This window comes from Pelophylax lessonae, assembly GCF_965119305.1.
Source record: "Pelophylax lessonae genome assembly, chromosome: 9".
Classification (NCBI taxonomy): domain Eukaryota; kingdom Metazoa; phylum Chordata; class Amphibia; order Anura; family Ranidae; genus Pelophylax; species Pelophylax lessonae.
This window is the reverse complement of record NC_138776.1, coordinates 228,784,850-228,799,447: the sequence shown is the minus strand read 5'-3', so window position 1 is coordinate 228,799,447 and position 14,598 is coordinate 228,784,850. Positions and strand designations below refer to the sequence as shown.

Genomic DNA, 14,598 nt, shown 5'->3' with positions numbered 1-14,598 from the left:
GTTCCAGCAATCTCTGCGGTGTTCATTCCGGGGGTGGAGAATTGGCAGGCAGATTATCTCAGCCGTCAGACTCTGGATCAGGGGGAATGGTCCCTCCATCCAGACGTTTTCCACCAGTTGTGCCTACGATGGGGCACCCCGGATATGGATCTGTTGGCATCTCGATTCAACAGGAAAGTTCAGAGATTCGTGGCTCGCTCCCGCGATCCTCTAGCAGAAACCGCAGACGCACTGATCGCCCCGTGGGGGCAATACCAGCTAATGTATGCCTTCCCTCTTGGGTTACTGCCAAGACTTCTTCGCAAGATAGAGGAGGAAGGAATTCCAGTAATCCTGGCAGCTCCGGACTGGCCTCGTCGAGCTTGTTACGCCGACTTGGTCAGACTGATGGCGGACGTCCCGTGGAGACTTCCTCTCAGGGAGGATCTACTGTCTCAGGGACCGATCTTCCATCCTGCTTTACGATCGCTGGTTTTAAACGGCCTGGTTATTGAGACCCAGGTGCTGAAGGACAAGGGATTGTCAGCTTCAGTTATTCCTACTCTAGTTAAAACAAGGAAAGCGACTTCCAGAAAGATTATCATCGTACATGGAAGTCTTATATTGTGTGATGTGAATCCCTTGGGTTCCATCTACATCTTTATTCGGTAGTCCGAATATTGGCTTTCTGCATCAGGGAGTTGAGCAGAAGCTGGCCTTGAGTGTTATCAAGGGTCTGGTTTCAGCATTTGCTATCTTCTTTCAGAAGCTTTTGTCTACTCATTCCTTGGTGCGGAATTTCATCCAGGGGGTGCGACACCTGGCTCTGCCAGTGCACGCGCCGTTACCATCCTGGGATCTTAATTTGGTGCTGTCGGTTCTTCAGACACCTCCCTTTGAAAATATCAGGGAGATTCCCTTGCCTACTTTATCCCAGAAGGTGGTCTTCTTGGTGGCTATCACTTCTGCACGCAGGGCGTCAGAACTGGCTGCATTATACTGTTGTTCCCCAGATCTGGTGGTTCATAGGGATAAGGTTGTTCTTCATCCGAATCCATCCTTCCTTCTAAGGTGGTTTCAAAGTTTCATTGAATAAGGACAGTGTATTGTCCTTCCTATGTCCTTAGCCCAATCATCCTCGAGAATTTGCATGGCATTCCTTGGATGTAGTTCGGGCGATCAGGATATACTTGAATACTACGGATTCAATTTGTAAGACGGATTCACTGTTTGTGATCACGGATGGCCCTAAGAAGGGGTTGCCTGTTCTGCTGCGACCATCTTTAGATGGATCAGACAGACGGTGGTATAGGCTTATTTTATCTAAGGGTCGGGATCCCCCGTTCCCTGTTAAGGCGCATTCTACTCGGGCGCTTAGAGTTTCCTGGACCTTCCGCCATCAGGCGTCAGTGGTTCAGGTTTTCAAGGCGACTGTTTAGTAGTCGGTTCATACCTTTACAATATTGTATAAGGTTTATGTGATGGCATCGTCAGATGCCTCTTCTGGCTGCAAGGTTCTTGCAGGCCACTGTTTGAGGAGACTGTTGCTCTACCTCAAGGATTTGTGGGGTAGGTCTCATCTGTTTACTCGATGAGTCCTTTGATACTTCTGGTTGGCTCCGGTTGGGCCTTCTAGATTGGATTTTGATTCTGTCAATCCCACCCCTCATTTTGTGGCACTGCTTCTGGATGTCCCAGCTCTTGAGAATCAAGAAGACTACGTCTGTCAATGAGCGATAGAGAAAAATGGATTTTTGTAAGATCTTACCGTAAAATCCTTTTCTCTTAAGCTCATTGACAGACGTAGTACCCGCCCCTCTATCATTGAGTTGGGTTGGGTTAAATTCTCTGTACTGCTTTAAAACAGAACTGATTCCCTGTAGCAGAGAGAGGGAGGATATACCCTCAGGGACTGCCCCTAAGGTGGAGCCAGAACGTTTTGTCTTTCTGCCTAGTCCTACTCCTGCGGAGACAACATAACCCAGCTCTTGAGAATCAAGAAGACTACGTCTGTCAATGAGCTTAAGAGAAAAGGATTTTACGGTAAGATCTTACAAAAATCCATTTTTTGAAGTACCACATAGTAGGCAGTTTGATCGGCCTGGATGCTCCTTGGACTTTGGGTGGGGGATGTAAGCCTGGTGTAATATTTTGAACTGTTGTTCACGCCAGAATTTGTTTGTTTTGAAAGAACAAGTAGTTTGGTAGCCTGAGGAGGATAGCGGTGTGGTAATCCAGAGGTTGGAGTTACTTGTTTCAGGCAGAGAGCTGTGCGGAGGTCGAGGGAGGTGTAAAGAGAGCGGATAAGGGTTTGTAGAGGTCAAAGATCTTATGAATGTCTTTCTTAAGGAAGAGGTCTAATATTGAGGATTTAAAACTGAGGACTCTGGGGGGGAAACCTGCTGGCCGCAAAGCTTGTTACTTGGAGGTTGTAAAGTAGATGACAAGTAGTAGGGAGATTGAAATAGCTTAAAAGCTGAGAGGGCAGGATGGGCTTCCCTGAGGAGGTTTCAGAAAACGGAGCGAATTTAGGATAGGCACTGTGAGGCCCAGATGAGGAATGGGAGAGACTGAGGGAACAGAGGGTGTCCCCAGATGGGAAGATGTTTAGCTATCTGGGGGGAAATGCCCAAATCTTTTTGTGATCTCTCTCCAGGCCACCATTGTGTCTCGGATGAGGAGGTTGTGTTTCAAATTGGGGGGGGTGTATATATCTCTGATCCTGCAGTGCAGCAGCGCTGGTAGACCATAAGGACTAGACTTTTGAGTATTGAGGAGCATTAGATATCCAATCCCACTCTCAACAGGAATGAGAGATTATATAGACTTATATTGGGGAGGTTGGCACCCCCTTCGTGTTTGGGAAGAAATAGTTTCCGCAAAGCTATACGCAGCTTGTGGCCTTTCCATAGAAAAATAGACAAAGCCCTGTATAGTTTTTGGAGGTCTCTATGTTGGAGCAAAATTGTCTGGATGGGATACAATAGCTTTGGGAAACTCACCATCTTGAATAGATGGCATCTGCCAAACAGTGAGAGGGGTAGCTCTGACCAATTCTCTAGCTCCACAATGATTTTATGTATGGTGGTGAAAAAGTTAAGGTGGTTAAGTGAGGAAGGGGACTTGCCTATCTTTATCCCCAGGTAAGTGATTTGATGCTTGGCTATGGAGAATGCTAAGGCAGCGGGGTAGGGGGTACAAGGAAGGATTTCACTTTTGGAATAGTTTATCTATTGTTCAACGACAGACGCAGCTCTCCTTAATCAGACTCATAGGGTTATGCTCCTCCTTCTAGGGATAGTCACTTGGTGGAAAAAGACTTGTGCATGCCTATGGGGGCTGTCCCAGAAAGCATACCCCCTCAGGCTCTGCTATACTCAACCAGTTTGTTCTGCCTAGTGTCAGGGATAAGGCCTACGGTAGCTCCCTGCTGGGACTTTGGTCTTAGCTGTATCAGGGAGAATTTGCTTTTTTCTATTTTCCTACACTGCTATGTAGGACTGTTGATCTCTGCTGTTACACACACAGCCACATCCAATTACAGTTAGAAGCAGGCCTCTAGGCGATTCGTTCCATTCCTCTCTACCATACACATTCCTGGGGTGGAAAGTTGGCAGGTGGATTACCTCAATTGGGAGGTGTTGGACCAAGGGGAGTGGACCCTTCATCCGGAGGTTTTTCATCAACTGTGTCTCCGGTTGGGCACCCCCGAAGTGGATCTGTTGGCGTCTCTGCTCAACAGAAAGGTGCATAGGTTTGTGGCTCGGTCAAAATATCCTCTGGCAGAGGCTAGACACGCTGGTAGCCCCTTTTGGGTCAGTATCATCTGATTTATGCCTTGCCTCCTCTCAAGCTTCTACCAAGACTTCTCTGCAGGATCAAAGCAGAAGCAATTCCGGTCATTTTAGATGCTCCGGACTGGCCTTGCCGAGCTTGGTACACTGATCTGGTGCTGCTGGTCGCTGACTTTCCTTGGAAACTTCCTCTCAGGGATGATCTGCTGTACCAAGGACCGATCTTCCATCCTGCTTTAACGGCTTGGCTGTTGAACGCCAGGTGCTGAAGGATAGAGGTATACTGTATTTGAGTCGGTGATTCCTACCCTGTTGAAAGCTAGGGAATCTACTTCTAGGAATATCTACCATCGTATGTGGAAGACATACGTTGCGTGGTGTGAGTATCTCAGGATTCAACCTCACTTCTTTGCGGTGGCTTGGATCTTGACCTTCCCTCAGATGGATCAGACAGACGGTGATTCAGGCCTATTCCATCAAGGGTCAGGTTTCTCCTTTCCCTGTCAAGGCGCACTCTACTAGGGTGCTTAGTGCCCCCTGGGCCTTCCGTCATCAGGCGTCTGATGCAGGTTTGCAAGTCGGCCACCTGGTTGTCGGTGCACACTTTCACAAAGTTCTATAAAGTGGATGTGTTGCGGATGCTTCCTTTGGCCACAAGGTTTTGCAGGCTGCTCTTTGAGAACCTAAATCTCTTTGAGAGTGTATTTTTTCCCTGGTCTTTCAGGACAGGCACTTCTGAGAGAACCTGGCTCCTCCCTTCATAGGAAACACCGCCCCAATCAATTATATTTAAAGCTCCCTTCCAGCTGGCTGCCTCAGTTCTGGTGTTTCCTCCAGCGGGGCGACACTGTCCAAAGAGGCATTTCCAATGTGGGACTTGTCCGTAGTTTAGAGACCCGATCGAAGCAGAATCCCCCCCCCACTCACTGGAATAATGGCAGAGTGGCTGCTGCCGCATCAGTTGTCTCCAGAAAGCTGATCGCCAGCTCTAACAAAAAAAAAATGGTACCAGGATGAGCCTCTAGCTGCAGGCATCACCCCGGTACAACCACTTCAAGCCGACGTACAGGTACGACTGCTTGCGGGAAGTGGTTAAACCTAAGCCTAAGCCTGTAAAGCATTGCACCCACGATCAGTGGTTAACAGCTATCTGCCCATACCTCCCATATGGTCTGTCAGTGAGCTGCAGGAAGTGTCAGTGGACTACGAGGTTGCTGATCAGCACACTTGTAGTCCATTGGGAACTACAAGTCTGCCTGCTGCAGCAGTGGAGCTTAATAGGGGAGTAACATGTTACAGGTGATTCTATCCTTTTTAAGGTTGCCAGTATTGGTTCTCTTAAAATGGGCAAACAGTCTAAGACCTTTACTTTACAATCCCTGGTTGGAGACCTACTGTGTGGCATCTGGCAGCATCCTAAAAAAAAGGATATGTTCAACCTTAGTCCTCTATTTCTATAGGATATTGTTGAGATAAGCGCTTGTTTCTATAAAATAATGGAACTGGAACATCCCAGAGGTTGATTCAGCTATTTCCTGCCTAAACAGATTTCTGATGGTGTGAATGGAGGATCTCCCGGCTTTTAAAGATGCTGTGGCTGAGAGACTTGAAGTCCATTTATAATTCTTTTTCACCCTGACTGGTCCAACTATGCAACCTGTTTTTGCTGCTATGCTAGTAGGCTGGACTGTAGAGGTCTTGACCAAACACATGCCCCGAGAATCAGCATCCATCTCTACTCTACAGAGCCTCAACTCCTTCAGCACCTGGAACTTCTGGCTACTCTGCGGTATTGTGTATTGCCCACACACTAGAGTCAGCCAGTACATCTATATTGGCTGACTCTAGTGTGGGCTTCCTTTCTGTCCAGATGTGCAGACTTTTGGTTGGTAGAAACTGACTTGCAAAAAGTGGTCGGAGAGGATTTCTTTCATGGGAGGATGGCTCAATGAGCAATGGTACTCTTTTTTTTTTTTTTTTTTTTTTTAATCAAGTCATTAGGGGTAAAAGTACCCTTTGCCCAGCAAACAGAAGGCTAAGATTCCTGTGACCCCCCCCCCCCAACTTCGAGGAAGAGTTCCTTTTGTCCCTTGCAGGAATTATCTTCCAAGAAAATAATCGCCTGCAGTGCCATGCGATCATAGTGCAACAATTAATTACTTATTTATAATCTTTACGCTGAGAAGAGTCTGGCAACAATCGCTGGTGGGGACATAAATGTTTTTTGGACTATGAAGGATTTTTTTTTTTTAAGTAGGTAGGTTACCATACAAAAGATCAGTCATCTGCTGGTAAAATTACATTATGTACAAATATCACAGTGATATTCTAGTAAAGGAATAAAACTCTAAAAAGTAATTCAAAGTACATTGCATGAAAGAAAAATTACAAAAGGGATTATCATAAACAGTAGTTCTATAAAAGTACACTAATGTTAGGATGATTAATCAATATTAATCATACAGGATCTCAACCTAATAGGCTTAGCCATGAACCATAAAAAAAAAATAAAAACCAAAGAAACTTGACAAAATTTCTCATTCTCGTGCAGCAACAATTGAATAAGGTCAGATTAACTTGAACCCCATAAAGATCTAGATATATTAACAATTGAATCCACATCAATCCGAGTGGCGGTAAATAAATCACGGGTCCTATTTTGCATCAAAGGAAGGTTTGGAGTCGTGTAGTGTGTGAAATTTTTTCCCAACATAATTTAGTATCTACGAGAGATTACTTGTGTTAATGGCACCACATTAGATTTCCAATTTAGGGCAATTCCCCAATGCATAGCTACACAGATGAGTGTGTGTGTGTGTATAAGTCTCAATCTAGAGATATCAGGGATTTTAATAAAGAAGGCAATGTTTGTGCATGGAAGTAAGATAATTACCTACCAATGTATCAAGGCGAATAATTCTTTCTTAGATAGGCTGTAATTTTTCGCTCTCTTAGAATGTGTAAGAAAAAAAGTTTCATGCAGTCTCTTGTATCGTTGGAGAATTTGTGCATATTAAGCCAATTGGTCTCCTGCTCGCTATATTGTGTACTTGGCTCTCGCTCCCAGTTCGACATGTATAGCAATTTTGTCTCATCTTCATTGGAGACTAAAGTTATTTTTATAGAGATCAAGCCTTTTTGTATGGGAGAGTTCCAACAAATATGTTCGAATGAAGTGTGAGAATCTATTGGGCCAAGAGAATAATGCCTTAAAAAGAAGTGGATTTATAAATGATTCCCAGGAGAGGATGTCTCTTTGGGTTTGCAATTGCACAAAGGAACTAAACCTTGTCTTCAATTGGAGATCTGCTAATGTGGTTAAATCATGATCTATCCACCGCTGAAAGGAATTTGGATAATCAAATGTCACAGAAAATCTGGGGTCCCCTAAAATTGAAGTCCAAGAAAGAACTTTAAACATACGTGACAATTTGTGCCTATACAGATCCCAGAGTTTAAAAGACTGTGCGACCACTATTTTACGTTTTATAATATCTTTATGTGAAATTGTAGAGTACCATAGTAAACCTGGTTAGTATGAGGAAATGAAGGCCTGCTCAAACCTTAGGGTAATCTGGGGTTTCTAATGTTCCATTGGGCTAGTTGCAAGAATCTGCTTGCAACATAATCTAGCCATATTTGACCTCAAGACCTCCTGACCTATGAGAGAGGTATAGTACAGTTTTAGCAAATGGTGGGGATTTTCCCTACCAAAAAAAATTGTTGAGTTAGGATTGGAGTGTAAGGAGATAGGATTTAGAAAGAATGCGGGAAGAGTGGGAAGAGCCAGAAGATCACAATGAGGGCAAGTACACTTTGATTGTCTCAAACATGAAACCCATAATACATGCAATAATAAAACCGAAATCTGAAATATATACAAGTTATATCAGAATAACCCAAAACTGGCAGAGCTTTTCATTTGCGATATTGCTGCCAAAAAGTGCAACCATTAAGTTCCAGAACCACCCACTCCTTCCTTTTTCTGTTTTCCATAAACCAAAGTGAGGGAGATAGAAGGGGGAAGAGATAAAAAAAAAAGGGGGGGGGGGTTCGGTTACCTCCCTTCTCTTTGGGGGAAGAGCGGGGGGGTTTGAGGGGGATGGGTATCAGGCGAATCAGGTTATGCGCCCTGACGCATGGTACCAAGAATGGCGATTCCCCTCGTCGGAGTACAAACATGTTCCACATTACCTATGTTTTGGAGTATTGATCTCGCTTATGTTGTGACATGAGTAATAAGTCTTCCAATTTGTTGATGTCTTCTACTCTATGAAGCCAATTGGCAATAGTCGGGGTAGTTGCTTTTTCCAGTGAAGGGGAAGCAGGATTTGACTGCGTTTACAGGTGGCGCACAATGAATTTTTATATGGTTTCGCGGGAACATCAGAGGAGTGTAGGAGAATCCGGAATCTCAAGATCTGTCCATTTTTGGGGAATCCTTCTGACCTAATTTCAAAAGTGTGTCAGCTTGGGGCATGACCAGAAAATATGGAGTAACATTCCCCCGCCCTCCTGGCATCTCCAACAGTCAGGTGTGGTAGGATAGTATTTATGTAAAAGTTGAGGGATAAGATACCATCTTGTCAAGATTTTAAAGTTAGTTTCTTGGATCTTAGTGCAAATAGCCGAAGAAAAGGAGAATCTGATGTGTAGTCGTTGGTCTTCTGTAAATGTACAATTTAACTCCTTTTCCCATTTAGTAAGCCACGGTAGATGTGGCAGTTAAAGGGGAGTGTTCAAAAGGCTGTATGTTTTAGAGAGGATTTGTTGGATGTTCCAGTTCCCACGCAGTATTCCTCAAAAGGTGTCAACTTGCATCCAAAGCACTGAGGGTGGCCAGAAAATGATGAAATTGAAGTGCAGTCTAAAAAGGAAGAGCCCAAATGGACACTTTGTTTTGTTAGTCGTTATGGATGGCCAACCTTCAGCCATTAGAAAGTGGGAAGCTTGAGTATGTTCCGAAAGATATAGGGTCTTAAATTCATGGGCCAGGTGGCCCGGGGTAAATCGCTGGTTCCCCAGGATAAGGGAGAGTCTCGGGTAGAGAGGGCAGCCTGTATGCATGCTTGTGAGCTTATTTTCAGAGTGGTGCCTATTACTGGGTGGGATTTTAGCACCGGTGGTAAACGATTTTCAACTGAATGTCCAGTTTGGACTTGTTTTAACTGTGGCCACAGCTTCGACTTATGACGACACCAGTCAATGAACCTACTAAGGTGGGATGCCTGGTAGTATTTCCAAACATCAGGAAGTGCTAGCCCTCCAGAAAGTTTAGATAGGGTGAGCAGGTGGCGGGGAAGGCTTCTTGTATGCCCAAATAAATCTTAGGAAAAGGGAGTGTATCTGTTTAAAGAACTGAGAGTGAATTTTTGTGGGCAAGGCTTGAAAAAGGTATAGGTATTTTGGAAGTATACACATTTTTAGTAGATTGCACCTACCAAACCAGGAATGCAGGCCTTTGTGCCAGGTTTCTAGGAGTGTGCGAGTTTTAGTCAATAGATTTGGAAAGTTAAGAGCGTACGTGCGGGAAAGATGAAAGATCAGAGGGGGGATATGGGTACCCAAATATTTTAAAGCCAAATCTGTCCACTTTATTTTAAGGCTTGATTTCAAAGTTGATAGGTGGGCCGAAGGTATTCCGACCCCCCCCCCCCCCCCCCACTATGGTTTCTGATTTACCAAAATGTATTCTTAAGTTGGAGAGTGCCCCATAACTTTCAAATTCTCGAAGTTTAGGAAGTGAAGCTGTGGGGTTTGTTAGGGGAAAAAAGTAAGTCTTCTACATACGCTGAGATTTTGTACTGGGTATTACCAACATGTATTCTCTGAATGTCCTGGTTCAAACAGATTCTGCAAAGGAACGGCTCAAGAGAAAGAGCGAAGAGTAGGGGGATAAGGGGCAACCTAGTCTCGTTCCATAGGTAATAGTTAAAGGGTCAGAGAGAAGTCCTTTGGCTTTGACCTGGGCCATCGGGTTGGAGTATATTGAGGCAATCCACGTTATCACGGTTTCTCCTAAGCCTGTGTCTGAGAACCGCGCACATGAATTTCCAATTTACACGATCAAACACTTTCTCTGTCCCCAAAAATACACAGGGCGTTTTAGTCATGTTAGCAATATGGATCAAGTTAGTACTTTAGTTGTGTTGTCCCTTGCCTCTCTAGAAGGGGTGAACAACTTAAGCTCAATATTAAGGAGATGGGTCTATAACGACCACAGGAGGATGGATCTTTCCCTTCCTTGGGGATGGCGGTAACATGGGCTTTTAAAGTTTCCTTAGCGAAGACCCCTTCGGATCCTACTGAATTAAAGAGCAGATAATGAGTAAGCAACTTTTGAGCCGAGCCCCGGAACTTCTTAGCCAACATAGTGGAACCCTTGAAATAACTTTCCAGTCTCAGGAAACCCCTGCTAAAATTGACATATCTACAACTCATGCTACGTTAGAGTGATGGTCAGTGGGAAGAATGTTCCTTACACTTGTGGTCACTGGGAAGCATTTCAATGTTACAGATAGCTACAAAGATCAATGTTGTCAGTGAGAAACTATCTGAGAGGCGGAAATTGCTCATTGCTCATGGAACCCCTAGCAACCTCTGAAGCAACCCTAGAGTTCCATGGAACCCTGGTTGAGAAACCCTGCATTAAGGAATAGGAAGTGCAAGAATGCCAAGTGAAAAATGAGCCATCATACCTTTAAAATGGTTTTAGATGCACAAGGTTTTGTGTGCAGCAGCCCCCCAATACATACCTGAGCAATACCTGCTGCAATATTGTTTTTGTGCTTTTCTAAAAGTCACAAGATTGCTTTTTGATTGGTTATAATTGTTTTAACTTTATGCTCAGCACAAACAGTGGTGAGACTGAAAATCTATATATTATCAACCGAATAATTGTACTAATGGCAACATGGAGGCTTTTTCATGCTTTTATTTTGTCCCATGTCTTACAGGACAGCTCCTCTCCTTTGATATTGGGGAACAGCCAGCCTTTGAACTGCCTCTCAGTAATGTGTCTCAGTGCACCACCGGGAAGAATGAGGTGACTTTAGAATTCCACCAGAATGACGACACTGAGGTTGGTCTCATGGAGATCCGCTTTTATGTTCCTCCATCGCAGGATGACGGTGGTGACCCTGTAGAGGTAAACTTCTAAAGAACATGAGCACTAAATTATACAGATATTACTTCTGAAAAATGTATGGGGAGTTCTAATTTTGCTGTGCTTGCATCAGTAAAGCAGTGAAGTGAATTCTGATTAGTAATTCTACCATGTACAGTATTGGTCACAGTAGCACCAACCATTGGTTAAAAGCATGTGACCTAGCAATGTACAATAATGGACTGGCTACACTATTACTCTTAGTGCTGGAGCACCAGATTGGCCCTTAAGAGTATGCAGCCTAGTCTTAGAGGGTGCTCCACAGGGTAAATCCCAACATGTTTCGGAAGAGCTTTTCATTCCTTCTTCTGGGGGAGAGTAGGATACAGTGCTCTATAATACTATTGCAAAACAGTAAGTATACCTAAAATTTCAAATAAGTAAGCTACCGGTGCATTTCATACATGCTTACATAGATGTAATACTTACATCTGTACACTCCCACAAGTGTATGTCAGCAAATTGCTTATGGGTGCGCCCACCGCCCTGTCACAGCCGGGGGGGGGGGTTGTAGAAAGGGCGGCAAAAAAGGGAGCGATGACGAAATGCAACTGGCACCAATGAGGACCGCATACAAATACTGGACAACTCCAGCACAAATTAAGCAGTATTTGAAAACCAGTATGAATAACATGATCAATCATGGCCAAAAAAAAAAGGAGTTGAATAAAGCATTCCCAGGGCACATAAACACATATTCCTGAGTCTGTAGGAAAGGGGGGGGGGGGGGGGGTTATATGCTTGGATAAGAAGGTATATCAAAAGGCGCAATAAATATAGTGGCCAAAAAATCATGAGCGTTAAGGCTGGAGAGCCATTACCTACTGGATGTAATAGGTCAAATAAGCACGTTGTGTGCTGATGGCAATGGGATAGCCGCTATGAAAGCAGATAGCGGAACCTGTGGTTTTAAAGTAAGCCGGCTGCCCTCCCTGCATATTAAGGGGCGGCGAGAGCACGTCCCGCGTTTACAGCCATTGGCCCCATCCAAAAAAGGAGGGAAGGCAGGTAGTGAGCCCAAGAAATTGTGGTTGCGCCCGTTCGGGCACCATGACATCAGACACCGGGGGAGCCACCGGCACACACAGAGCGGCCGGGCCATTGAAAGATGGCGGAGGTGCAGGGGGCTTCTGACACTACAGAAGGCCACAGATATGTCTGCTCATCTATCGAGGCCAAGGTCTAGGCTCCCGCGGCATGGAAACGCCAGGGGAGTCTGAGGACTGGATGACTCCTGGAGTCCAGTACGATGGTGACATCTAATGGCAAAAGATGGAGGAAGGGCCTGCAGATACATCCCCAGGGGAGAGAAATAAACCAGACTTCCTCTATTGACAGCCTCCATCTTCATTAGCTGAATGGGTTATGCTGCCCCCTGCAGGAGTAGTCTAGGCAGGAGAAAATTAACATGTACACGCCCACTGGGCCTTTACCACATGCATAACCCACACACCCTCTGCTCAACAAACCAGTTTTTCTGCTTAGAAAAGAAGTAGGACCTAGGTTTCCTGCTGGGACTTCGGCCTCAGTTTTTTTATTTTGTTTAATTTCTCACTTTGATAGCTAGTGTTCAGGGGGATCCTCCTGGTGATCTACAAGCATGCCGGCTGGGGCCTCACACTAGATGATCTAGAGCCTTATGGTCCCCCCAGCCTGGCCTATGACGTGAGCAGGTTATAGTCCCGCACTAGACCTCCCCACGTTGGTGCCCCTTACCGGATGGGGAAGAGCCTGTGAGCAGATGCCTCCCTGGGACAAGACGACCTTGAACGCCCTGAGTCGCAGCGTACCCCCTCAGCTGGCAGCACCTCCACTTTGGGTGGAAGGAGTTCTGCCCAGGGAGGAGTCCACCCGGTATGGTGAGTAAATTTTAACCCCCCTGCCCCTGGTGGCCACGGGGGGATGGGGGCCCTCTCCGGGAGATAATAGGATTTGTACCTCCCTGGCCTAGATCCCCCTGGCCTGTCGGATACCCAGCCTGTGCATCCTGTCTCCTGCCCCCATGGGGGGCTATGTCACTGAGGAGCCTGGCATCCTGAGGGGGGTGGCAATAGTTCCTTGTTCTTGCTGGGTCTTGTTTTAGATCCTTGAGCCCTTCTTTGTGGGGGGGTCCCTGGCCGCATGGCACGCCGTGGGCGCCGCCGTCTTAAGTGTGGGCAACGTGTTTAATTTTCCCATTGACTTGTATGGAGCAGCCATTTTCCCTGAGCTTCCTATTAAAATGCATTGGCACCCATTTTTGTGTAGTTCTGTGATTGATTCTTCCTGCTGCAGGCCGTTCAGGAGGGTTCTCTCTGGAGGTGGTACAGTACTTGGGGGGGGGGGTCTCTGTGGGCATATCCCTACACTGCTATTGGTGTATATTTATGGGGGACTCTGCAGACCGCTGCCATTGGCGGTTGGAACAGTGATCGGCGCTTCTTAAAGTGGCGTTCCACCCATTTTTGGAACTTTAGATCTATGTAATCCCCTTTAAAATGGCTTTTACCAATGGAAACTTTTTTTTTTTTTTGCTAGTAAATACCTTAATTTCTGCTTTATTCCTCCTCTCCTCACTTCCGGGTCCGATCGGCGATGACGTCATTCGGCGATTCGCAGTGTCTGCTGGGATGTATTCTATTCCAGAAATCTCGCAGTAGCTGAGCTGTACTGAGCCGTGCCTGCCCCGCCTCCGCCCCGCCTCCTCTCATTGAGTTGTATTGTATGCAATGTATTAAGGCCGTTCTCTGCCCCGCCACAGACACAAGCACCTGGGGTTGTGGGGGGCTCATCTCACAGCATCTGGGACAAGGAAGCAGCCCAGGCCTCCTCCAATTTCAGAGAACTCAGAGCAGTGGGCGAAGCACTAAAAGCCTTTGAGAGTTCCATTTCAGGTATGGAAATTCAGGTCTGCTCTGACAATGCTACAACAGTAGCTTACCTGATTTACCAAGGAGGTCCCAGGTCCAAGCCCCTGCTGGTACTAGCCCAGGAAATCCTGGGCTGGGCGAGGAAAGAGTGATCTCCATTTGTCGGCGATACATATAAAAGGGGAAAGCAACTGGGAAGCAGATTTCCTCAGTCGCCATTCAATAAGACAAGGAGAATGGGAGCTAAATCTAAAAGTATTAGACACTAGTCCAAAAATTTGGCTGCCCATTGTTCCATTTGAGAACATTAGGGAGATTCCCCTGCTTACATTATCTCAGAAGGTTGCCTTTTTGTTGGCTATCACTTCTGCCCACAGGGTGTTTGAACTGACGGCATTGTCTTGCCGTTCACCTTATCTTGTGGTCCGTAGAGATAGTGTTATGCCCCGTACACACGCATCGATTATTGGCTGGGAATTTTCGGCCAACGTTCGATCGGCCATTTTTCGGTTTGTTAGTATGATGCTTCCGACAACCGTCTCCGACTTTTCGGCCGAAAAAAATCTGGTGTGCAGGCTGTAAAATTTTTGTTGGCCAACAACACAACGGCCGATTTTCCGTCAGTCAGTACAGATTTCGGCAGACAAAAATCTGATGAGCAAGACTGGGCATGCTCAGAGAAGAAAAAACACACGGAAAGTAAACCAGCACATGACATCACTTCAGAAGTAGATTTTTGTTGGCCGAGAAAATTTGTGTGCAGTCTAGGCACATTCCAACCAACAAAACACCACTCTGGACAAAAGTCGGA

At 45.7% G+C, this 14,598-nt stretch overlaps 1 protein-coding gene across 1 annotated transcript in view; it reads left to right on the top strand.

Moving 5' to 3' along the window:
* SSRP1 (structure specific recognition protein 1) overlaps window positions 1–14,598 on the top strand; it is a 135,194-nt gene that overhangs the window by 30,794 nt on the left and 89,802 nt on the right. Inside the window, exon 4 of the mRNA XM_082269205.1 lies at window positions 10,730–10,920. Coding sequence (XP_082125331.1) covers window positions 10,730–10,920 — 191 coding nt within the window. The remainder of the gene's footprint in view (window positions 1–10,729; window positions 10,921–14,598) is intronic.